General features: G+C 39.6%; 1 protein-coding gene across 2 annotated transcripts; it reads left to right on the forward strand.

The window, feature by feature from the left end:
- The first annotated feature begins 2460 nt into the window (after window positions 1–2460).
- On the forward strand, window positions 2461–25913 carry phex (phosphate regulating endopeptidase homolog, X-linked). 2 transcript variants are annotated; one of them, XM_084746894.1, is made up of 22 exons: window positions 2461–2634; window positions 8909–8965; window positions 9067–9228; window positions 9649–9732; window positions 10362–10588; window positions 12163–12231; window positions 14186–14302; window positions 14517–14600; window positions 15221–15363; window positions 15558–15651; window positions 17162–17290; window positions 17718–17819; window positions 18832–18909; window positions 19891–19994; window positions 20095–20153; window positions 20610–20664; window positions 21712–21779; window positions 21879–22009; window positions 22820–22885; window positions 23119–23223; window positions 24531–24607; window positions 24754–25913. In XM_084746894.1, exons 1-22 carry the CDS (start codon window positions 2511–2513, stop codon window positions 24854–24856), a joined length of 2238 nt encoding a protein of 745 aa, XP_084603020.1. In that variant the 5' UTR covers window positions 2461–2510; the 3' UTR covers window positions 24857–25913. The 2 variants fall into 2 exon arrangements, with proteins under 2 accessions (XP_084603020.1, XP_084603021.1); XM_084746895.1 differs by lacking the exon at window positions 2461–2634 and adding an exon at window positions 8663–8803.

The following is a 25913-nucleotide window of genomic DNA, read 5'->3' on the forward strand; positions in this document are numbered from 1 at the left end:
TATAAATACTGAACAGCCTTCAGCTTAGCCACAGAGGTGTGTTTACCAAAGATGAGCAGACACCTCTGTCAGCAGGTTTCAAAAATTGTTGCCTTTCCGGTGACTTTATCATAGAATAATTGGGGAAGTTTGTGGGGGATCGGGCTCTGTTGCATGCAGAAGTTGGCAACTTTCATGTGTGTGTGTTTGTTTTCAGATAAGCCAATTCGAAGGATGGTTTTCTTTCCCTAATCCATGTTGAAAGATTGCTTGTGTGTCCTTGCATGTGTGTTTCTGTTGCTTATCTCATACTTATGACAGCCTGGGGGGATGTTTGGGTAAACAGACATGGGAGGATGATGAAGAGGAAGAGGAGGTGAGGGCAGAAAGGAGGCCCCAAGAATTAACTCAGTGACCTATAAACAGGAATCTAGAGGCCATGTCTGACTCTTCTTTGGCATAGTATCACATGGAAAATGCTAGCATGTGTGTATTTAGTAGGTATGTTTTGCCATGTTCACCTTCTTATTTTAGAGTTTTAGCATGCTAACATTTGCTAATTATCACTAAATACAAAGTCCAGCCGAAGCTAAAGGGAGTATCAATAGTTGTGCAAGTATTTGGTCATGAACCAAAGTTTTGGACAAACAGAAAGTTTGATGTCATGATGGCGCTAGATAATCTGTTGTGTAATCCTGTGAGTAGCACTGCATTAGAAGGCAACACGTTAAGACTCTACCATCTGAAATGAAAACCACAGGCCTGTATCAACAACTTCTAGAAACATCTTCGACTTCTGTGCTCATCTGAGATGGACTCATGAAAAGCAGAAAAGTGTGCTGTGGTCTGACAAGTCTGCATTTCAGATTGTTTTTGGGAATCATGGATGTTGTGTCCTCTGGGTTAAAGAGGAAAAGGACCATCCAGATAGGTGTCAGAGCAAAGTTCAAAAGACAGCAACTGTGATGGTGTTTGAGTGTGTAGTGCCCATGGCATCATCACTTGCTGATACTTTTTTGGTCCTCAGAGAACGTATTCGACTGACTTTTTTCTGTAGCGTCACCGTGAGGTCAAAGTTATCAGCAATTCAGCAAAATATCTCAATTGGATTGGCTCAAAACTTTGTACAACCCCAATTTTGAACTTAATGCTGGATTTATTGAAGAGCAGTTTGTGAAAGTTAATAGACGTTGAAAAGGTTTTGTTTATTTTACACAGTATCCCGACTTGCACACTGATGGCGCAGTGCTACGCTGTACCTCTTTTTATTGCACAGGCCAGGGGGTATTTGACTGAAAATATATTTCAAAGGATGCACATTATTGAAAAAAGAAAAGAACAACTGCAGTAGCTGTTGAGATATTTCAGTTTGGACTAGAGTGGCGTGCCGACCGACTGACAGGCCATCATTGCTGTACCTAAAGCCACACTGCTAAAAATGAGACACTAAAACAGGAGCAGAGACAATCAGAACTAGAGCAAATGGTCCCAGTTGAGATGTCAAACAATAAGAATAAAAACAGGACACAAGTGACTGTGAGTCACAATGGTGAACAATAGCATCGTGGTTGATGTGTCTTCTTGATGAATGGGTGTTTTTTAGCAGCACAGGAAGTCACGTCTATATAAGGACTTTGTGGCGCGACGCCCCAAACCCTAATGAGCACGTGCAGATAGAGTCCTCACCACAGTCGGGGGAAAGGGGGAGGTTAGAGGAGGTTGAGAACCAACCAGGAGCTGTGGTGTCCATGTCCTCACCACCTCTGTCTGTTCAAAGAAACTATCGATGCTTTCTGACAAAAACACTGATGTGTTTTTACAGGAGGGAACATCACCATCATCAGATTAATCGATTGTAATCAGTGTCTAATTTTGTTCTGGTCTACTGACTGTCTGATCTGATAAATGTTTTTCGAGCAGAGTGCCCTGCTGCTTTGTACATGAGATTAGACACACACATAAAAACACACACATTTCACATGTACTGTACGACGCTAACGAGGTCTGCAGCCTCTTAATGGTTCCACAGATAATGTTCTGATTTTATTAAAAGATCTCTGTTCATCACTGGGAAGCCTGGTCCCTTCTGTCCCGGAGGGAGGGAGGAGAGGAGAGGGGAGGAGGAGGAGTGATGGTGAAGGGAGGGAGGAACAGTTTGAAGAGCCAGGGTGAAGTTGGAGTAGCTACAGATAGACAGATAGCAGCACAGAGAGAAAGACAGACTGGGAAAGTGAATAAAATCTGGTTAATTGGAAAAGAGACCAGTGTGTAAATTTAGGAAGACGTTACTTTAACTTTTTGGATTTAATTTGGATTTAATTTTGTCCATAAATGTGATTTTTTTATTTTATTTTATTTTTTTTTCTTCCAGATTTTTTTTTCTTTTTGGTGTCTTTTCTTTTAATCAATCTTGTCAGTGTTTCCTGACCTGAAAGTAACATTTTTAAAGAGTGTGTGTGTTTTTTTTGTTTTTTTTTTTTTTTTTGTGTGTGTGTGTGTGTGTGTGTGTGTGTGATATAGTTCAGTAAGTCATGGAACTGGAGCGTCTAGGTGGTGGTGGGGTTAAAACCGAGAGGGGCAACAGTCGTCTCTACAAGATAGCTCTGGCCATGTGTGTGTGTCTCTGTGCCGCTCTGCTGCTTGCACTCATACTGGGTAAGTCCACACACACACACACAAAGCATGCAATACACATTTTTCCTCAACCTGCATTATAATTTTAGAGGAATTCAGAGGAAATGTATCGTACAGTCCTCAGATTATAGTACATGCAGACTGTAAATACACACAAGCACACTGGTGGGAGCAAAGGTCTGTGTGCAGGGCTCGCGGGTAACTCGTGTCAACCTATTTCTGGTTCATATAAGGTTTCATACATACGCCCACATGCACAACCTCGAACGCTCCGTAGTGCACTGTGGGAGTCAAATTGAACTCTGGGAAAAGAGGAAAGAATGTGTATGTTGACACTCTGTGGGTGACATGCCCTGCAGAACGTGAAATTAATTAGCAGTGAATTGTGCGGCAGAGTTAATGAGAAGGGTGTGTCCATGTATGTTTATTTTCCAGGGGGACAGTGCACACTAATTAACACGGATGTTTTAGATAGATACGTCAAACACGATTTGCTTCTGTAAAACAGGCATTGCACAACATGGCATTGTAAAAATAAAAATAAAGGCTATTAAAACAAGATATAAGAAAGACAAGACAAGACATGCATGCAGTTCCTCATTTCCACAGGTGGACAATTCCACATGTTCCTTGATGTCACAGAGAATGCTGATTTGTCAGTCATGCTGCATCTCAGTGGAACAATGCAGTCGCTTCTGGCAACTTCCCTTTTTTTTTTCTTGTTTTTTCTTGGAGTTGCTATATTAGACACAAGGCCACATGTACAGCTTGAATTTTTTTTGAAGCACTGGCTGAAGTATGAACAGAAAGATAAAGTGCTACCTACAGTGGATGACTGTCTGCACACCCCATTAGTTTGTTTGTGTTATTGTGTGACCTCTGCAAATCTGAACCGACCTTGTAAAAGTCACACATCAACACAAACAAACTAACAGATCAGCGCAGTGGCAGACCAATCCTGTGTTCTGTGAGGTAAAAGTTTGGCAAAGGAGTCTGGTTGCTTTGGAGAGGGTGATATTTGGCATTTATTACAGCAGTTTACCATCAGAAAAGGCTGTCTGATGGCAAGGTAAAGCTGCGGAAATATTCTAGATATAGCATACGGATACTTTTTTCAGATGGACCTTTTTTGTTTAGGTGGTTAAAACACATTTTGCTGCAGGCCCTGTCCACTGCAGTACATTGCTTAGCTTTAATGATGCACGGATGCTCTGAGTTCATCCAATTTTGCATGTATGAATAACTCATCCACCCGCCACCCACCTGAATATATTATTTCCTCCAATTTAGAGACATGCACAAACATCTCTTCTGCATTATATTGATGTCTGAGTGTTTTGTTTTGTTTTTTAAATTTACTTTAATGATCAGAGAAGCTGCTTTCAGTTTCATTTCCATGCATGCAGTGTTGTCACTGCAGCAAACTGTTATAAACTCGACAGAACACACAAGAAACTCTCCGGAGGAAAGAGAATCAGTGAAGTTGCGCTGATGTGTCTCGTGCGTAAAAGCATACAGAGACTCTTCCCTCTGGAGAGACACACTCTATTTATATGACCAGGCCGCCTGATGTACGGATCAATGACAGCAACACTGTAGTACTCACATAACTAGATATTAATAGAATACAGCTGTTAAAAATCTATTTTATAGAACTTAACAAATTTAATACCTTTTTGAACTGAAGAAAAATCAAATTTGAATTTTAAAAAAAGAAAGGATAATTTGAATTGTCAACCTAGTCAGTTTGCTTAAGCAGCAAATTATCTGTATGTTAAATATGCAGCTGCAGCCAGGAGACAGTTAGCTTAACCTAGCATGAAGACTGGAAACAATGGGAAGTCTGGGTCAGTTTAGTCCAAGAACACCCACACACACACACACACACACATACACACACATACACACACACAAATCTTGCAACTAGCACGTTTAAAACTCAAAACTTCCACCGTTGGCCCCTTAAAAACCACTTGTCATGTTTGCATTTCAGTTTGGCACAGATTAAACAAACAAGATATAACATGTTAATTTAGTGAGTTTTAATCTTTGGGAAAAACCAAGTTGGAGTATGAAACTGTTTCTTTAAGAGTAAGTCTCCGTGTCAACTGTTTCAGTAGTTTCAGTGGTGCGTGGTTGCTGTGAGGATGGTCGTGGTTGGGAGGGGTGTTCGTGTGTGTCTGGGGTGGGGTCACATTGTTTTTTTGTTATTGAGGGAAGCCAACATTCTTGTGGTGGTATTGAAGTGTTATGTGCTCTATGTATGCACCACCACACACACACACACACACACACACTCTAATGGAAACCCTCCTCTGCTCTCCGGCCATGCGAATGACCAGACACAGGAATGCTGAGTGGTTGTTTGAATGTTCATATTTAATGAGTTCAGAGAGAAAATGTGTGTTTGTGTACATGCATGTTAGCGTTCGGTGGCCTGTCTGGTATCTGAGTAATGAACATGAGGATAGCATTAGCTGTGACACCGGAGCCTCAGACATCTGTGCGCGTGTTTAAACCCCTGTGTGTATGTTCCTGACGGAGCGGTCAGGAGGGGGGTTGTTGAGGTTGTTCCAGGCCAAGTGGGTCGAGCAGGGTGGAAGCTGTGAGTATTGTGTATTTCTACTACAAGTGGGCACATAATTAAAGGGAGAGTTTGGATTTTTATTACTTACAGTAGTTGGTGGTCGGCACGCCCCAGTTTGGAGAAGCACCAAGAGCACCAGTGTAGGAAGCTAAGTGGACAGGGTCAGCGCGCTATATTTAGAATATTCTCACAGGATTTACCTTGCTGTCAGACAGCCTTTACCAACAGGAAGCTGCCAATATATAAGACAAATACCGCTCTCCCTAAACTTCATTAAAAAAGAACAGTAATTTTATGTCATAGAACCCAGCTTAAAAAAAATCTCCCTTTAATATTAATGGATTTGTAGCTCTCATTATCATTTTTAATTTTATTATGATTTGGGGGATAATCATGCTCTGTGTTTTGGAATTGTAGTTCCCACAATGCTTTGGGGGAAGTAAACAGGAAGTATAATGTTTCCCTGGAGTCAGTTAGCTATCTGTGGGCAGTTTGTTATCGGACAGCTAGAGCCCCATTTTTGTTGGCTTTCTCTTTCTTTACATTTTTGCAAATTGGCCAACTTAAAAGTATGCAGAATTAGCTATCAGCAGTTCCTGTTTACAGTGCACTCATTGATGTGCAGACAGCTCTAATGCAATTATTTTGATACTGAAGAAAACTTAAAAACGTGATGATTCTCAGGCAAGCTCTGCAGTTATATGCAACAGCTTTTTTCTATGATTTCTAAGGGGATTTATCTTGGTTTACTTACGATGGAAAATTGATTTTACCTCACAGAATATTGGAGTTGCTGGTCTACTGCTGCCTCAGTCGGTTAGTTTGTGTTATTGTGTAACTTTGGTGAATCTGATATAAACCTTTAAAACATGAAGTCATACAACAACACAGACTATGAAACTGAGGCAGTGGTAGACCAGCAAGTCCTGTGTTCTGTGAAGTAAAATTACTGTTTTTGTCAAAAAAGTCTGGTAGCTTTAGATGTGATATTTGGAGCGATATTTGGCTTATATAACGATGGTTTCCCATCAGAAAAAAGCTGTCTGACAACAAGGTAAAGCTGTGAAAATATTCTAAAATTGTGAGGTAAAATTGCTGTGTTTGTCAAAGGAGTCTGCTGGCTTTGGACAGAACGATATTTGGCTTATATAACGGTGATTTCCCAGATGAAAAGGCGGTTTGATGGCAAGGTAAAGCTGTGAAAATATTCTGAATGTAGCCTACATTTAAACGGATATTAATTGTTCTACACTGACTGTGGATAAGTACCTCATACAACCCCACTTCAAAAACCCAAACTATCCCTTTAAGCAGCTCTAACTGGACGACAAGACCAGTCAGCCTCTGAGGTCAGACATAGCAGCGCAGCTCTGTAACGCTCCACTCATCCATTCACAATAAGGATTTGGTTGCTAAATCTGTCACTTCGTGGGCCTGAGCTGCCTCTGTATGCCCTCAGAGCCACATCACATTACAGTGACTTCTGCCAAGAGGTCAGAGAAGGAGGCTCTGGTTCACCTTCTAGGAAGGGAAGTGAACGGGTAAAGCTGTGGTCACACTGCGAGCGGCATAAACAACGGGTGGCTCTATTCTGTCCTCTTGTGGCGCTCTGATTGCCCTCATTAGACGTGTGTCGAGCAGTTACGACTGACAGTCAAATTTAAGTGGGAAAACCTGATGTATGTTTTACTCAAGATAAAATAAATAATTCTGTGGTGTATGGAGTCATATCACAGAGCTCAAAGTTACATGTAGGCGGTGACTTTCCTCGGTGCAGGCAGGCATGAGGTTAAAAACTCCAGTCCACTAACTGTTTACTCTGTCAGCAGCTGTATCAACTGCACTTTGGTCTGTATTTGTACCATTTGATAAAGAGTGGATTGTGGGAATGTTTCTTACTGACTTCCCTCTGATAACCACTATCATTTTGACCCATATAGAAGAACAATTATCTGACACTTTCAGTTTCATTCATTCATAGTTTGTATTATAATAACAAGATAGTGTTCTTTAAAGCAAATAGGGAGCAATGTATCTTGGTCCTGGCTTATTAAGGGCTTTGTTTATAAGGAGAAGAATCTTAAAATGAAAATGTTACGGGAAGCCAGTGCAGAGCAACTAAGATTGGACTAATGTGCTCGCTCCTCGTGGTTCTGGTTAATCACCAAGCTGCAGAGTTTTGAATAACCTGAAGTCTTTAAGTGCTTTCTTTTGTGAGACAAGTAACATGTGAGATAGAGTAATCAAGTTGCTCCTAATGAGGTTTTTCAGCATGATTTTGATTTATAAGTGGCTGGACTTTAGTTGTTTCTTAGGCAGAAAAATAAATGAACTAAAAATACTGTTTGTTTGTTTTTTATCTAAAATATTGTTACTGGTGACTAAATGACTGGTAAAAGCTCCATGATAAAGCATTTAACTGCTCTGCGGTCATTGCTTTTGTGTGAGGAGTTACAGCTGAGGGTGTTAGTCTTACGAAAAATAGATTTCACACAAATGGCTCATGTGAATTATTTACTCACATTTTTTTGTTGATTTTTCTGTCTTTTAACTTTCTCAATAACAGTATGCTTGTTTTTATTTTGATCCACGCAAAACTATTGTTCATTGAACATAATTGCATCATTTTGACAGAACAAACTTTACACACTTAAGCCCTGTTTGCACAGGATGAGTCTGACCAGGAGACCTTGAGGTTCAGACACGTTTGTATTTCATGTGGCGCATTTGCACGGCATAAGCCAAGTCTGTATTTTACTTGAATTTACTGACATTATCCTGGATATGATGTCAAGGCTCAGTGTAACACCAACATTTCAGAAGCTGAGTGTCTGTTCTTCAGCAGCAGCATTGATTATACGGTTTAGAGTTGTCTTGTCCATGTTTTCATAAATGCATATTTGCAGCTCATTTAGATCGACTAACAGATGCTTTGTGGCTGTATTTCAATATGACAACCTTGCTCCTAACCTTCTAAATCAGTCACTTTAAATGTTGATATAGCCGTTCTCACAGCACAGCTGTTGACTCTTCAACGTATTATGAGCTGCAATCAAACTTTATAATTGTTCAGTTGTTTGATGATGGAAAACAGATGTTAAAAACAGCTGAAGAGCCCAAATCACCAAGATGCTGATTCACACAGGACTAATATTATCATGGGACCTTTGTGTTTGGTGAAATATGAGAGGTAATATTTGTAGCAGATTTTTGGCTTTATAAATTAAGGACATGGCAGATTTGCACGACATTAAGACCTCCAAAATTATTGCAAATTACTAGCGGTCCCCCAGGTAATACTAGTAATATGGTTTTACTCGCCTCTTCAACTGCATCTCTTGGACTTTATCAGCATTTTGATCACTTGTCACAGAGATCACACTGGCAATAGAAAAGGAGGCATTAGCTAGTCTCATGATACCGGACAATTGGAAATCTCGCCGCCTGCCAATCATCTGGAGATTTCTAAATGCAAGCCAGTTGCTTGGATGGCTTGAAGTACAGCTGCTGGGGACACACCTCTCTGGAAACAATGCTCTCCCCTGATTCTCCATCAAGCAGTAGAGGACTCTTTGTATGCAGATGTGAGGTGGAAAAGAACATGTATGCAACCCAAATGTTCTACAAATGAATAGAAACTCTCAGTCACAGTGTGATTTCACATTTCAGTTGTTAAGCTTCATTGTCACCTCTTTTCTTCTCTCTCAGTATCTCAGAAATCTAATCAGGAGGAGTTCTGCCTGAACACAGAATGCATTGAAGCAGGTGAGGAGTGGCGCTCTCTGTTTCCAGTAATCTGGTTGTGTCTTAAATGTCTGCACTCACTGGGTTGCGTTTCTAACTTTCTGTCTCCTTCCACCTTGTAGCGGGGTCTATTCTGAATAAAATGGATCAGTCCATTAACCCCTGCGATGACTTCTATACCTACGCCTGTGGCGGCTGGTTAAAGGAGAACCCGATCCCTGAAGATTCATCCTCGTACGGCATCTACCCCTGGCTGCGGCAGCATGTAGACATCCGACTCAAAGGTTTGTGTGTGTACCCGCAAACTGAGCTCATCCACCCTGGTGAAAATACACTTGACTTATAAGGACATAAAATGCTCTATCAAAGGAAAAAGAGCTGTTTTTGGTATTCACATGACAAAGTGAAATAGTCTGACTCACTGGGAGGAGGCTGTTGTTATTACATTAGCTGACTCTTACAGTCAGGGGTATTTTTGCATGTTCTGGAAAAACGTTCTGGAAAAAGTTTCTAAGTTCAAGCATGGTCTGTCATCTGCACTGAGCTAGCATGAGCAAGGGCACAGTCGTGGCATCCTGGGCTTCATTCACATGTTCATTGAAAACAATATGACTGATACAGTACACAGTACAGTAAGTTTAGTTCAGGTGAAATTATTTGTTTGGGCTGTGAGTTATGACACGGTTTGTTTTCTTCTCTGTCAGAGTTACTAGAAGCTCCTTCGGATCCTGATGAACTGGAGGCAGTGACCAAGGCTAAGGTCCTGTACCGCTCCTGTATGAATGAGAGTGAGTCTAACACACCCTTACAAACTTGGTTTTATCACTTTGGAGGACATCTGCATTGACATACATCATCATTACTGTATGTCAATCATACATCACTAAATCTAGGTCTATCCTAAATGTCCTCATAATTCAAGATGTCCCCACTCTGAAGGTATATTAACAGATCCTCACAAGAGACTTTCAGTCAAAACCGCGCACACAAGTTTGTACAGCATTTGTGGGGACTGTTGTTTACATAATGCTTCCATAGCCCCTAAACAAACTTTTGCAATCCCATCTACACACTTGACCCCAACACTTAGTTTAACTTGTATCTAAACCTAGGTCTATCCTGTCTTATTTATTCATGATGTCCCCATTCTGCAGGTCTAATAACAGGTCCTCACAAAGATACTGTATTTTAAGAGCATAGACACAATAATAGAACAAAACAAGACACGCTGAGATTTTATTGAGCCCCATGGCAGATCTAGATCATTGCAGCAGCAAAAGGAATAAGATGCAACTGGTGAAAAAAAGGGAAATAGCATTTAAACGATTTGATTAGAAAATAACAATTCAAAACAACAGAATCAATCAAACAAAAATGCTGTGTTTCAGTTTCCCAATTTCTCTGCGTGTTTACACAGCTATACTAGAGCAGATGGACGCCAAACCAATGCTGAAAACACTTAAACAGCCCGAGTTTCGGTGGCCTATTGTGGGGGATGGGCTCGGCGGGGAGTATCAGTGGTCGGCGGACCAGTGGAACCTCTTGAAGACTCTTGCAGAGATGAGGAACCAGCACAGTAAGAGCACCCTGATCCGCCTGTACGTCTCCCCTGATGATAAAAACTCCTCACACTACATCATCAAGGTCAGACATCTTCAGTTCACTGTTATTGCTGTTCATGCATGCACACATGTTTTTCACATTTGCATTCCCAAAGGGATAGTTTGACATTTTGGCGCATAACCAACAGTAAACCACAAATTGTCATTTTTACAATTTTATTTATGTACAGATTAAAGAGGACAGATATATTGTATATTTTATTTTGGTTAGCTCAAAGTAGTTAGCTTCCTAGTTCAGGGGTCAGCAACCTTTACAATCAGAAGAGCCATTTTTGGCCAAAATAGAAAGAAGCTGCAACTATTATTAATACTTATTATAACTTATTATATACTTATATTTAGTATATTTTTCTCTGAGACTTTTCTTTTTTAGAGCCAAGAGCAAGACCAGTCATCAGCAACATTTAGAAGAAAAGGCACTAAACTGTAGATGAAGGCCAGGACTTACATTTTAGATGTTTAGTTTTTCTTCACTGTACATCACAACAATGATAAACAAAATATAATTTCAAATGATCATGTCAAAGCCAGATGAAGCCATTGCAGAGAGGTGAAAGAGCTGCATGCAGGACCAGAGCAGCAGGTTGCAGACCTCTGTCCCAGTCATTCAATAGTTAGTCTGTTACCTAAACATCTGTATAAAAAATGGGCAGGTGGGGGGCACTTGCTCTGGATCTGATGGAGGATGAGAGGCTTTTTTCAAATACCAGACCTGACACAAGTAAAACAGAGTTGAGTGTGGGTACATGACACCCTCAGAAAGAGGAGAAATCAAAGGGCAGCTTCTCAAGAGAGATGTGGAAAGTGAGACGTTGCAAGTGAGTTAATGCTGGCTTACCCCAAACCATGAACTCTATATTACCAGTTATTAGCACAGTTTAAATGAATGAAAACAACATGCCTGAAATGTCAAGTACCACACTAATTTGCCTCCAGGCTGTTGTTTTCTGTTCAAATCATAGTAACTACAGCCGGTAAAATCATATAGCTCTGGGTATCCGGCACTAGACACCACTAATTTATCCTCCATGATTGTTATTTCAAAGCATCTGTAAACTTTGCCGTCACCACCACAGAAGAACCCCGCTCAGTAAATCCAATTGGACAATGAGGGAAAAAAAACACAGTGGCAGAATACAAAATGCTCATCGTCTATAGAAGAACAACTGGAAAAAGATATACAGCAGCTATACAGCAGCTTAAACACCCTCGTCCTCACCAAAACAACAATAATGATTCATTGTTATGAAAAATGCGAGGTACTGGCATATACTGTATACATCTGTTAAATGTCAGAAAGGTATGAAGAATACCATCCAAGTCCAGGTGCATTAGTTATATAAATACATTGATTTTCATGCCATAGTGAAAAGAATGAAGTGCAGTAGTTGCCTGCGAGGCAAACAATGTACAAACATTTGTATTTTTTTTCAAACTAATGTAATCCAATTTGTGGTTAAAAGATACAGTATATTACAAATCACTGCCTTGCTCAGTCACATTTTTCTGTTTTTTCTATCGCTGCAGCAAAAACTCACAAGATAAACAAACCTAAAAAACAGCAGAGGCTCACCTGTGCTCTTTGTCTTTATGTAGCTCGATCAGGCGTCCTTGTCTCTGCCCTCCAGGGAAGACTACATCACCAACACTTCCTCTGCCCGAGCGGTGAGTTTCTGCTTCATCTTTCACCCCTTTTACCTGTCATCTAAAAACTCCTCTTCCTGCAGTAGCTATTTCCTCCCCTGTTTGAGTGATAAATTGTCGCAGAGGAGAATTTCAGCCACTTGAAAAATCAGCAGTTAATGTTGGGGTTTTTATATCAGCACCTTATAATAAGAACAAGAGCTTCTTTGCAGACTCAACAGTTTCACAAATGGCAGGCAGTCATAATGCAAGAAATTAATTGTGAGAGAGGCAGCCGATACCGATTGCCTCACTAATAGCTGCCTCATTAGGCCGGAATAACAAAGTGCAATGAGTATGCAGCAAGTAATTTTTCTCAACTAGCAAAACTCTTTCTCATATGCTGTATACACAAGGGTGTACATGCAGTCCACCATCTGGTCTGGTTAACCATGTTGTTTTCAAATTACTAGTAATTATATTAATAGAAAATATAATTAATATTATCAAGTAAAATCCAAAGAGACAATTTTTGATTAGTGACCATGGGTAATCACCATAGACTATATAAAAGAAGTGGATGTAGCTGACCATGATGTCAGGCCTTTGTTTGGAGTGTTTTTAAGCCTCAAGTTTAGCATTTTGTCAGTCGCCATCTTGGTTTCTTGGAGCCAAAAGTGACCATGTTCAGACATGAGTGTGGGGCTGGCACTAGCTAACCTAGCTTGGTTAGCAAGGTGCGTCCGTAATTCACATTGACTGAGATAATAATTGGGATGCTAACTCTGGCTTGCAAAAAACGGTCTTAAAACTAAATGTACTCACTGGAAAAAATTAACTGCCAACTATTTAGAGTGTCTTTTAATACAAGAAAATGCTATGCAAGACATTTTTAGGCAAATAAAATGTTACAACTAATATATAAAAGTTATATAAACTGAAAACACAGTGAAAGTTTTGAGACGAAAGCAGACAAAACCCATTAAAAAAAAAGTTCTTGGCTATTTTCATGTACAGAGCACCATGGATACGCAAAGCTATATCTCTGTCCTGACTGACACATTGTCGTGGTAGCCACGCCCTAAACTATTACCTGTTGTAGCACCTATTTTACTCTAAATGGATGCTACTTTGCAAAATGAACATCATGCAGTTCTAAAGAAGACTTGAAAATAAACCCCTCAGGAAACTCTACTGAGGTCATAAATGAAGTGAGAAGAAGGGTCATTTTCTCATTGACTTTCATACAATCTTGCTTCTTTCTGCAACCAGTGGAGTCGCCCCCTGCTGGTCATTAGAAAGAATGCAGGTTTACGGCTCTTCCTCACTGGTTTCACTTTTCAGACATGGAGGCTAAGTCCAATTCTTTTGTCCAGTCGATGACAGAGGACGTCACAGTGGGAGGCAAACAGTTTCTGGGGAGGTTCAGTGAATGGAAATGAAAACATTAGAATTATCCGTTTTTCTCTCACTTTCCCAGAGTCAGAAACTAAATGCCTTTGGAAAGTCCCTTTTTATGCATTACATGTAGTTTGAAGTTATGCCAAACAGCAATATTAGACAATATTGGCTCAATTGTTGAGTGTCTCTGGGATGAAATAATACAGTCATGATCTCATAGACATCCAAGACTTGAGCGAAATTAAAGTGAGCAAGTAAATGAAGTGGACCCTGTTCTAACCCACTGTGATGACACACTAATTTTTCTTTATATTCTTTGTGTTTTGTATAGTTTTATCTATATTGTGTGTTAAACCAGATAATGATGAAAACATAATTCCATTGACTGATGGAGCAGTAGGAGTAGTACAGTATCTGAGTGTGGGTGTAAGTCTTTGATTTATGTCTGATGGCGTCTGATGTTTCGTGACAGTAGCTCACAGCAATGAAAGAATAAAGTAACACTCGTCTTTTTCTGCCTGTTTCTCTCTCTCTCTCTCTCACCCTCTCTGTCTCTCACCCCACCACCCCTCCCCTCCTCCGTCTCTCTCTCCAGTATCGTGCGGCCTTGCTGAGTCTGATGGTAGATACGGCCGTCATGCTGGGCGCTCCAGAGAAAGCAGCACTGACCCAGATGGAAAAGGCTCTCGACTTCGAGACCAAACTGGCTCATGTAAAGACGTCATGTCAGATAAACATAACCTCCCTTAATGTATGGAGATAATTTGATAAGGCCTCAGTGGCTCTGGGGAAAATTAAAACCCAGCATTATTAACTTTGAAACATTAATTTGTGCATCAGCTTCACCATCAGCATGAAGGTAAAATACCTTATTTTTAAATTTATGATAAGTCACGTCAGTGTAACGTTGCTCACTGTGTCTGCAGATCCTGATTCCATATGAGAACCGCACCAGTGAGAACATGTACAACAGATACACACTCTCTCGCCTGCAGCGCTCCATACCACAGGTACTTTAAATGTATACGCTCACATAAACAACCACCAAAGCTGCTATGAATCTTTTATAACAGTTCATCTAATATTTGTTGAGATATTTCACTCAAAACCACAAACTGTATAAACCTCACTGTGGCACTGGAGGAGAATTACAAATGTCGTATTCAAGTGCTCCTCAGATGGTCCCATTTCCTGAATTGGGAAGTTGTTCTTCTGACTTCAGTGTTTGTGAGCTTTAAGTGGTTGGGCCCAGTTTAGATGATCTGTAGAGCGTGGTCTAAAGTGCATTTAGGGCGTATTCAACTACACTTTGCTTTCTAAATGGCAGGGGTTGTGTTTGTAAAGGATCATCAACAAATTGATGTGCATTAAACGGTTTGAAGGCACGATGTGGAGGTGAAGGTTGCATTACAAACTTTTTGGAAACACTAGAGAGTCCTCCCTCTGCAGATAAGTAAATTAAGTGTCTGAGTTATTTATCTTATTTTATATTGTTTAAAATGCGTTTTAAACTGAAAATATTTCTTGTTTCTGTTAAAAAAAAAAAATCTAAATATCATCACAATTGCTTTTAAATAGATATACAAGTAACCGTCACTGTACACGTTTCTTCGTCCGATGTTTGGTGCAGTTTGATTGGCTGGGTTTTGTCAGAGCTGTGGTGGAGTCTAAAGTCGAGCCGGTCCGGTCCATCTCCTCCTCTGAGCATGTCATCGTCCGAGCCCCGCAGTACTTCAAGGAACTTTTCAAGCTCATTGACAACACAGATCCCAGGTACACACACACACACACACACACACACACACACACACACACACGAACAGCTAGACAGAAAACACACACAGACTGATGAACACACACTGGCGCTCGAGGGCTCCCGTCTCTCATTATAAGTATATTATAGTGTATAATGAGATTACATGTAGGCATTTAATTAATGTCCCTCCTCCCTCTGTCTCTGTCTCCAGGACTGTTGCTAACTACGTTCAGTGGAGGACAGTTTTCTCCAGGATCACCACCCTGAGCCGTCGTTTCCTCTACAGATACCTGGACTATGCTCGGGTTGGTGCAGATTGAATCTTCCAAATTCTTTGTCCACATTTAGTAATTTTTAAGTTTTAGATGAACTAAAGAATTAAATGCTCCATCATGGGTTTAAGGACAAAAACATCCTCTAAAAAACAGTTGAGTAATGAAAAAAAGTACAGTAAAAAGCCTAAAATAGGGCTCCTTTTCCTTTTTCTCATTCCAAGTTGACATTTTGCAGATAGATGTTTGTATGTGTGTGTAATTGTCTGGCTGTGAAACAGTGGAATTTGGTTTAAATTACACATGTAGCTCAACTGTAAACAGAAAAAGTGGGTCGTGAGGATTTCAGCTGCCTACACTTGTTGCTTACTGTAACTCTAATTTTAACTCTCAACATGCAACATTTATCTGTCTTGAATTCCCAGTTAAAAAAAAACTAAACAAAACTATAAATCTGACCCAGAATCAAACTAATTCTTGAATTTCTTTAAATATGTCCTAAATGTAACCACAGGAAACTGAATAAATCGTTAAAAGAATAAGAAAATAATCTGGAAATATAAAGACTATTAAAAAATAAACACTTTAAATTATTTGTTCATTCATTTCTATATATATTTATTTAGATATTGTCAAAAATATGTGCACTTTTGCACATAGTGGGGTGTTCAACACACCACTGTTTCTGTTAAAATAAACTATTTACTATATTTTGTTCAGGCTGAAGACAGACCTGACTACAGCAACAGGGAAAGAATAAGGAAAAATAAGGGCTACAAATAAATAAATGCCATTGTATTATATATTATAAATATTATATTTATAAAACATAAAAATCTGAAAATAGACTAAAAAGGAATTTATATTTGTGCAAAATGTAAATATATATTTAAAAATATATGTTAAAAAAATAAAGAAATAAACTGTGAAACTGTGAAAAAAAAAGTGAAAATAAATGAAAATGCTTATAATTATTTTACACATTTCTTTGTCTTTATATTTCCACATATATTTACATTTTTTCACATTTTTATTTACTTATTCTTTTATTTATTCATCTTTATGTTTCTATATTTTCTTCTTATTTAGCAGATTCATTCTTTATGGGATTTTTAGGTGTGCAGTATGGAATTGGCATCATATGTATTTTGGCTTAAACCTTAAACAATATTAAAACTTACTTTTTTTTAATGAGGGAAACTTAAAAAGATATTCAAAATATAAGTAGTAAGTGCACATTCTGAAGTTTCTTAACTTTTCTCAGACTGGTTTTTGTCCTCAAATGTTGATGACAGTAATTAGAGAGCAGGGAAAGTTATGTGATTTTGAGCACTATGGTTTTCTATTTTTAAGACCTTAAATAGAGCTCAAAGTGAACTTTATTGCTCGCCATAAACACAAGTTATGATATATGTAAAAGAATGTTCTACTTAAAAAAATATCAGGTCCAGATTCTCGGGTTGAGAGACTCTGACAGTGCAAGTCAGCTTACAGTGTCACAGGCAATGTCACCTTACATTTCCGTCTCTCGCACCCCCGCCAGGTAACCACGGGAACCACCTCTCTGACCCCGCGCTGGGATAAGTGTGTTAACTACGTCGAGAACTCGCTTGTTTATGCCACCGGGCGCCTCTTTGTCAACACATACTTCCTGGAGGACAAGAAACACATGGTGCGTGTGTGTTTTATAAGACACCATGACATCATGGGTCGAGTGTTTAATTTTTGGATATGTTTAGTCGTGGAACAGATGTGTGTGTGTGTGTGTGTGTGTGTGTGTGTGTGTGTGTGTGTGTGTATTTTGAGTGTATTTTGTCTGTTTGTCACCTGGAGATGATGTCAGACATTTGATGTCATGCCTCGTGTGTCAGTGTGGCGGTGTGTGTTTATGTGGTGATGACAGTGAGTGCTTTATTTTTTTGTAAACAGATTCGTGCTGCTGTGGACACACCTCTGAGTGTGTGTGTGTGTGTGTGTGTGTGTGTGTGTGTGTGTGTGTGTGTGTGTGTAATTTTTATGTGTACATCCTCCAGAAGTCACATCACACATTTAATCCTGTCTGCACCTAATTAATTTGAGTATGTGCGCGTGCGTGTCAGATGGAGGAGCTGATCGAGGGCATTCGCTGGGCGTTCATCGACATGCTGGAGAAGGAGAACGACTGGATGGATGAACCGACGAAGAAGAGAGCCGTAGAGAAGGTGACACCTTCATCACTTCATCCTCATGTTTCTCATTACTTCATATGTTAACTGCAATAAAAAGTAAAGCTGCATTAATGTTTTTGGCCACTTGGGGGCAGCAAGTTTTCTCCTTAAGTATGGCACTTAAGGCTTAATTTCTCCTTAGCTCAGGGACTTACTTAAAGGGACAGTTCACCCCAAAATCAAAATTCATATTTTTCTTATGGCCGTGAGAAGGCAGACATCAGACGGATATAGATGGATAATCAGCACTACAGGTGAGAGAAAAAATATGTATTTTTGAATTATTTAGCGGGGAAACGTTAAGGCGCTGAAACACAGCCTGACATTTCTATAGTTTCCATGGAGACCGTTTGCTTGCATCTGCATTTGGCCATTTAATTTATTCTTGATATTAAGCAATCAATTATTGCAGCTTTAAACCAGAATATCGACGGACTTGTACTGAGGATCTGACTTTAATGTCTGCGGATTCTGCTTCATTTCATTTCATCATGAGCGCTCACACATTTTTGATATAGGACCTTGTTTTTTTTTTTGTTTTTTTGACACAGCGGCGCCCTGCTGTCCTTCATTTTACTGACTTTGTTAACAGATAACCATGGACTTTTAAAGTGCTTTTCATTCTTTTCATTCTTTTTTTTCCTCCCTGACCCAAACTCCTCAACCACCAACTTTGCTAAAAAGAAAATATTGAAAATATAAAGAAATAAAATAAGAAATAACAGGTCCACCTTGGGTTTTTTGGTTCTGCCACAAGTTCAGTTCAGCAACGACCTAAAAATGTATTTCTTTATTTCTTATGTAAGAGTCACTGCAGAGATCCAGGAGGAGTTTCTGTCAGGGCACCATGTCTCTCTTCACTCTTTATTGCAAGAGTTTAACTTTATTCAGCCTTTGCTCTCACTGTCAGTTACTCTGAACGAGTGTCTGATAAATCTATTTATGATTATGTTTAAACCCGTTTAAACTCCTCATTAACTTCATGTTGTTGCCTCACCCTCCAAAGGCTCATGCTGTCCTGGCTAAAGTCGGCTACCCAGAGTTTATTCTGAATGACACCTACCTCAATGAAGATTTAAAGCAGGTGTGTATACTGGAGCAATGCAGGACTCCTTACACAGCAAGGAGACAGCAAGAGATCAGATATGAATAAGGCTTGGGGGGGGTGAATAAGGGTGATTCTTGGGCTTAAATATTCTTACCGGTTTGTTTAAGATGCATCGGTTTTTGATTAGAAAATAACTGAACATTACACACCTCCTTATGCAAGAATTTATGCAATTTTGTGCAATTCACTTATACACCGTGGTTGTAAATATGGACAGATGCACATGTACATTTGTTGTAATGACATTACTTATGATCAAAGACTAGTGAATCTAATATAAAAGCTAATATTACTGAATAGTCCAACAGCAAGAAGGCAGTTCAGCGTCTGTCTTGTGTGAGGCCAAACTAACAAATTATAGGAAAATATTAATAGTATATTCTGTATACCTTCATACTTGACATGCATTAAATAAACTTTTCAGGGAGCCCTGGCAGCTAGCTGTACAGCTAACTGAGCTAAGTAGTTAACAGCAGCCACACTTAGCAGCAATTAGCGGTTACTTTAGCAAGACGTAAAGCTATCTGTCCACCTGGAAATGCTATAAATCACACATCAGAGGGAAAAGAAAGCCATAAGATATGATCCAGTCTCACTAAAATCAGTGACATACTTGGTGGTGTGCGATTTAACACTGCAAAGCGTTACAGATTTCTGGCGGGAGAACGTATCTGACAACCTCAAGTTACATAGTGCAAGAGTGGAAAAGTAAGAGGCACCATCACCCCTTTCTTGACAGTTAAAGATAAACAAAGTTGGCAAGTTGACCGTATTTCCTAGAGGCTGCTGAAAGTAAATGTCTAATCCTGATTAAATACTTCTCCCTGGGAACCAGACGAAACTGCAGAGTTTTCATTTGCAAATTAGTCTGGTGATGTCGGACTAGAATATTTCCAGCTTAACATTTTGATAAATTCGGTACTCACTGGTGTGTACTTGCATTTGTGTATGTCTTAGCTAGAGTTCAGCGAGAAGGACTACTACGGGAATGTGATGCAGACGCTGAAGTTCATCGCCCAGTCTGATATCAGCTGGCTCCGAAAGAGGGTCCCACGTACAGAGTGAGTGGCAGGACTCATCTGTAAAACCTGCTGTATGACCTCTGGTGTTTAGCTTCCTCACTGACGAGCCATTATATGTGTATTTGTGTTTGTGTTGCAGGTGGTTTACAAACCCAACAACTGTGAACGCCTTCTACAGTTCCTCCACAAATCAAATCAGTAAGATAAAATATGTGATTTATTACTGAGACGCCAATTTTTTACTCAGTTATTCAGAAATGATTGACTTCTGAAGCTCTGTCCGGGCAGGAGGACGCTACACTGCACCTCAGTGATTTCAATTAACTATCTGCCTATGATACATTTATAGGGGGAATATTACTCCTCTAAAATAGCTGAGTAGGCATTTGAGAGTCAGAAATAATTAGCAATTTGCATTAAAATACAAACTAAAACTGGCAGGAGGACTGCTTTCTAAAACAGGTCAAATGCGATCTGTTTTATAATGGTAATAACTTTAAGAAATCTCACTTTTTAATTGCAGATAACTGCTTTAAACATGGTGAACTTAAAAAAAGGGGCCACTGAAAATTGCCCAGCCTTCTGCAGTAAATGAATCCTGTCTGGACAGAGCTAAAGACACAAACAACAAACTATTTTGATCCTCTCATTTAGGATTCCCTGCTGGAGAGCTTCAAAAACCTTTCTTTTGGGGAAGAGACTATCCGAGGTGAGATTAAAGAACCGTGCCACGGTCTACTAACAGACCAAAGAAATGTCACGGCATGCTTTACTCAGGAGCAACGTCGAGCTCTGAAATAATTATTCTGACATGAACCTCCGAAAACCACAGAGAAGGGCTGAGCAATGAGGCCTGTGCATAAACAGCTCAATTGAATACCTCATGCTCCACTGATAATGAAATTACAGGTCATTAGCAGCAAATAAAAATCAATGGTAAACATTTCACAGCCATAAATAATGTAGTCCTCAATACTGTCATACAGTATGAAAGATATGTCTGAGACTTTGAGGGTTTAGAATGTAAAAGTATCAATATTTTGTCATCCAAATACTAAAATTAGTCATAATCCTATCAAATAACTTCTAAACCCGTCTTTTTTCAAATGAAAGTTGAAGCAAATCTCTTGATGTCACCATACTGTGCCTTAATTAATACAGTCAATGAAAGTGACATTCCTAAAACTAGAGCTCAGACTACATTTGTACATCAAAGGCCCGATGCACAGTGAAATTTATGCGTTCAGTTTTGCAAAATATGTGGGTCTAGAAACTTGTTGACAGGTTTCCAGGATGCACGCGCAGCAGGGGGGTAGAAAACACATTGCTACAGTATCATGATGGCTTAAAGTCAAGAGGAAATGAAAAATGCCTTTAGAGCACATCCTCAGTCACACTGTGCATGTATAATACAACATCCAATCATATGTACCTCCTGTCAATGTGATGTGTGCTTATACAGCACAAGATCTACCCATCAATCAATAAAGAGTTATTGATGAGTAAAAAAAGTATATTTGCTAGCAAACCTGCAAACTGTTAGTTAGAATGTTCTGTTTTCTTGCTCTCTAATCAAAGTTAACATTTTTTTTCAAGATACGTATTTGTACCATCGCTGCAAACCATTTTATTCATCCTGCAGCCGTTCCATGTCATTGAAATTTAGCCATTTTATGCTGTGACTGTGACCATTACTCATTTTACTCAGAACAGGAGCCACGTGACTAAACGTCATCACCTTGTTTTCTCTTTCCAGAGCTTTAAGTTACGGTGCCATCGGTGTGATAGTTGGACACGAGTTAACACACGGCTTTGACAATAATGGTAAATACACTAAATCACCAAAAATAACATCAGAAAACATCCACAAAAAAGAAACACATTTTTAACAGTGTGATTTTTGTGTGATGTTTTACTGAACAGGTCGCAAGTATGACAGTAATGGCAACCTTGACCAGTGGTGGAGCAACTCGTCTGTAACAGCCTTCAATGAAAAGACCCAGTGTATGATTAAACAGTATAATGACTATGAATGGGAGGAGGCAGGCCTAAAGGTAAGAACCTGAGGTTGAATATACTGAATTTATAACAACTGTAACAGTAAAATAAGCTTTTATAGTTCCACAAAAAAAAACACAGACATGTATTCAAACAACAATAAAGTTAAGAATATTCTGATCCAGAATAAACTTTTATTATGACCTTTGGAAATATGATGCCATGCCATTGTTCTGAAAACCCAACAGTCCGAAGGTCTCCAAAGGCCCATTGTTCCGAGAAATAACCCAAACCGTAATGCCTGTTAACTGATATGTTTAGTTATGTGTATTGTGTAACGGTAAACAGTAACGTTAGCAAGGGAGTGGCTGAATGCTAATGTTAGCTACAGTAGCAAAAGGAGTATCAAATATGTCGCTTTAGCTTGAAATATGGTCCGATGTCCCTCCAGATTTTCTCTCTCCGTTGTCTTGTAGGTTGCAGAGCAATGCTAACAATTTCTCAGATTCCCTTTGTTTATGCAATTTGCAACCTGTTACACAGCAGCAGCACATTTGAACTCCCCACCTTGAGTGTGATGTCAGAGGAGAATTGCCGCCGTGTGAATCTGGTGAGTTAAAGGCAAACCCCCTGCCAACTCTGCGCAATGGACGGGTCCGGCAGTCATGGAACTGCAGGGAGATTGAGAGTTTTAGGAGCAGTGGGTGTTTGTTTTCTGCATAACGGGCTTTCAGTCCAATGGGACATTTTTCAGACTATTGGAGTTTCAGAATAATGGACCTTTGGAACAAATGGGCAGTCCCTGGAAACACTTGGTGAAGGAACAAGATGTGAGAATCTGTGTTTTGTGGATTTTTGTTCTGCAGGTTCGGGGCAAGAGGACTCTGGCAGAAAACATAGCAGACAACGGTGGAATAAGAGAGGCTTTTAGGGTAGGATCTGATTTCTTATACAACACACTCTCTGGGATTATCTGCCTCTACCACATAGTCTTTCTTAGGGCACAAGTTTATTAGCTGCACCTGTGCTTGTTATTATTTTCAAATTTATTTATTAGTCATCTGTATTTCGTAACTCAAAATGTCCTTGGACTATTTTATACAACTTTCCAGTTGTCGTGTTAAGCAGTCCAGGTGAGAGACGTTCTCTTCCTCCTTGTGTGCAGGCGTACAGGCGGTGGGTAGATGAAAGCAGAGGTGGTGTGGAGGAGCCTCGCCTGCCTGGAGTTGGACTGAACAACAACCAACTTTTCTTCTTGAGCTATGCACATGTAAGGACACACACAGATACTATTTTTGCCTCCCTGCCAATGCTTCAACCGGTAAGAGTGTATCTGTGCGCTGCTGTTGTCATGTCAGAGTATGCTGGTATTTTCCCCCAGAGTGGCTGTACTTTAAGCTCGATTTTGAGGTGTGAGGCTTGAACCAGTAAGTAAAAGTTTAAGTAAAGAGCTTAAAACAGTTACATTTGGGTTAAAGTAATGGATGGAGGTTTGGATATGCAGGTTGGAAAAGCAGCTGTGGTCCAATGACAGACAGATGCTTTGGAGAACATCATAGGATTGATACAACCTGTAGTCCACAACACTGATAATAATAGCTTGCAAATCTGTGTATATTAGGTTGTGTACAAAAAAGTTAAGAGGAAAAAAAAACTTGTCTATCTTGTAAATAATTCCCCAAGAAAGGAAGCTTCAATTGTTGGTCCAACAAGCAGAATGAACTGTTTTTCCTTGTACATCGCAAGGGTCATATTGTACCAGGTATTCATACGCTGCCATGATCAACTCCTTCATTGGTTGCTTCCTCCTCACCCACAATGCCCAACCACTTGTAACTGATTGGTCTGTGCCAGGAGGCAACCTCTAGAAGTTTAGCGCTGAACTCTGAGTGGCAGAGAAAATTCACATGGGTGGCACCCGCTTTTTACCCCTACGACCGTGATCGAAACCGCTTCCCCTCACTGAAATGACTGGAGGCAGTTTCTGAGATTCTGACAACATGCAACAACCAGACATTTTGGTGATTTTGGTGCCATCTAACTCAGTGTTCGTAGCTTGATAACTCGTCTGGATGACTGAGGGAGACCAATACTTCCGTTACTCGATTGCACATGCAGCTTTTTGATGACGTCAGCTGTAAAAGGGTTTATACTTCTACTCCAATAGATTTTAGAGGCAGATAATATACTTCTTACCCCACCACTTTTATATGACAGCTTTAATTACCATTTTATTTTATTTTCATAGTCAATTAATTGGCAGATTATTTTCTCAATCAATTGATTAATAGTTGTTTGCCTATAAAATGTCAGAAAATGGCAAAAAATGTTGACCAATGTTTCCAAAAGCTCAAGATGACGTCCTCAAACATCTTATTTTGCCCACAACTCAAAAAATATTCAGTTTACTGTCCTAGAGGAGTATAGAATATAGAATATAAATATCGAATATAATGCAACCTTTTACTTACATACTTGAGTATTTTTAACTGTGCTATAGTTACTCAAGTAAAAGATCTGAGTACTTTTTCCACCGCTGCGTATGAGTCATCCATCCAGTGTACTTATACTCTGCAGGTGAGATGTAACTCATACAGACCCGAAGCAGCCAGGGACCAGATCCAGAGTGGAGCTCATAGTCCACCAAAATACAGGTGAGCACACTCACACACACACACACACACACACACACACACACACACACACACACACACACACACACACACACACACACACACACTCACTCACAAACTGGTGAATGCACACGATACTTACACCCTGACCTTTAACGTCACTGCAGAGTCATCGGAGTGATGAGTAACTACGAAGAGTTTCGGAAAGCGTTCAACTGTCCTGAGTCATCGGTGATGAACCGAGGTGCAAAGTCCTGCCGGGTGTGGTGACCCCTGACCTCAGCTTGACCCTGAACCAGGCCAGAGCTGTCAAGCAGGACGTCTGTCGGAGAGGCCGATGATGCTGCACTTAGCCTACATGGTTTACATGATGTGTGAACAATGAAGCAGACTTGTTCTCACAGAAGAAAATACATCCTGACGTAAAAACATGTCGGGGTGCGAGCCATTTTTGATGGGCTTTTCTATATTTTTACAGCAACAAATGTGTACGTTTTTTGACAGGTACATTTACTGCACATGTTGCAGTTACTGCATAAATCACGACTCAAGCCAGGGAGGACCATAATTTATGGATTTTAGAAATGTTACAGCATCCCTAAACTGTACTGAAAGTGAAACTTGATAAAGCTAGAACCTTTCTTATGGGAATAAATGCATATGTATATATATATATATATATATATATATATATTAAAGTAGAGGTACACTGATGTGATTTTTTCCAGGAACCTATATATTTTCAAATATTACAATACTTGTCAGGTCAGTATCTGTTGTGTGTTTGTGATGTTCTGATACAATATTTTCCTTGCCGATATCAATTACAATACCTGAACTTGGTGTATCAGACAATATTGAGTTCTGATTTTGATTCCGGTACGTTAAAAAAAAGTATGTAGAGAATATTATTAGTTTTTAACAGCTTTATTCTACTAAAGGCTCATTTATGCCTATCATCGAGCATCACCGTGTTTTTTGTTGTCAGACTCTGACTGGTGCCCTCTAGTGGTAGTATTGCTTAACATTCATGCTAACGTAAAGAAGGAAAGTGGGCAGTGAAAATGTTGTCCTATATTTTTATTTTTTATTAGCTGTATGCTACTAAAACATTGGTACAAACATGGAGAGGGATGGAGGCTTTTGTTTGTGCATTTTGTTTGTGCATTCATTTGTGTTTGTGCACGTTTTCTGAAGACTTACACATATGGACAAAACACAGCAGTACCTCTGGAGGTCATGACGGGCAGTGTAACCAACAGATCAAATGAAACACTACAAAGATGTTTTAAAAATCTGAAAGTATCTTGTCAATAACTTTTTGATG

This window comes from Lutjanus erythropterus, chromosome 21 (assembly GCF_056507025.1).
Source record: "Lutjanus erythropterus isolate fLutEry1 chromosome 21, fLutEry1.hap2, whole genome shotgun sequence".
In the NCBI taxonomy this organism is placed as follows: Eukaryota; Metazoa; Chordata; class Actinopteri; order Lutjaniformes; family Lutjanidae; genus Lutjanus; species Lutjanus erythropterus.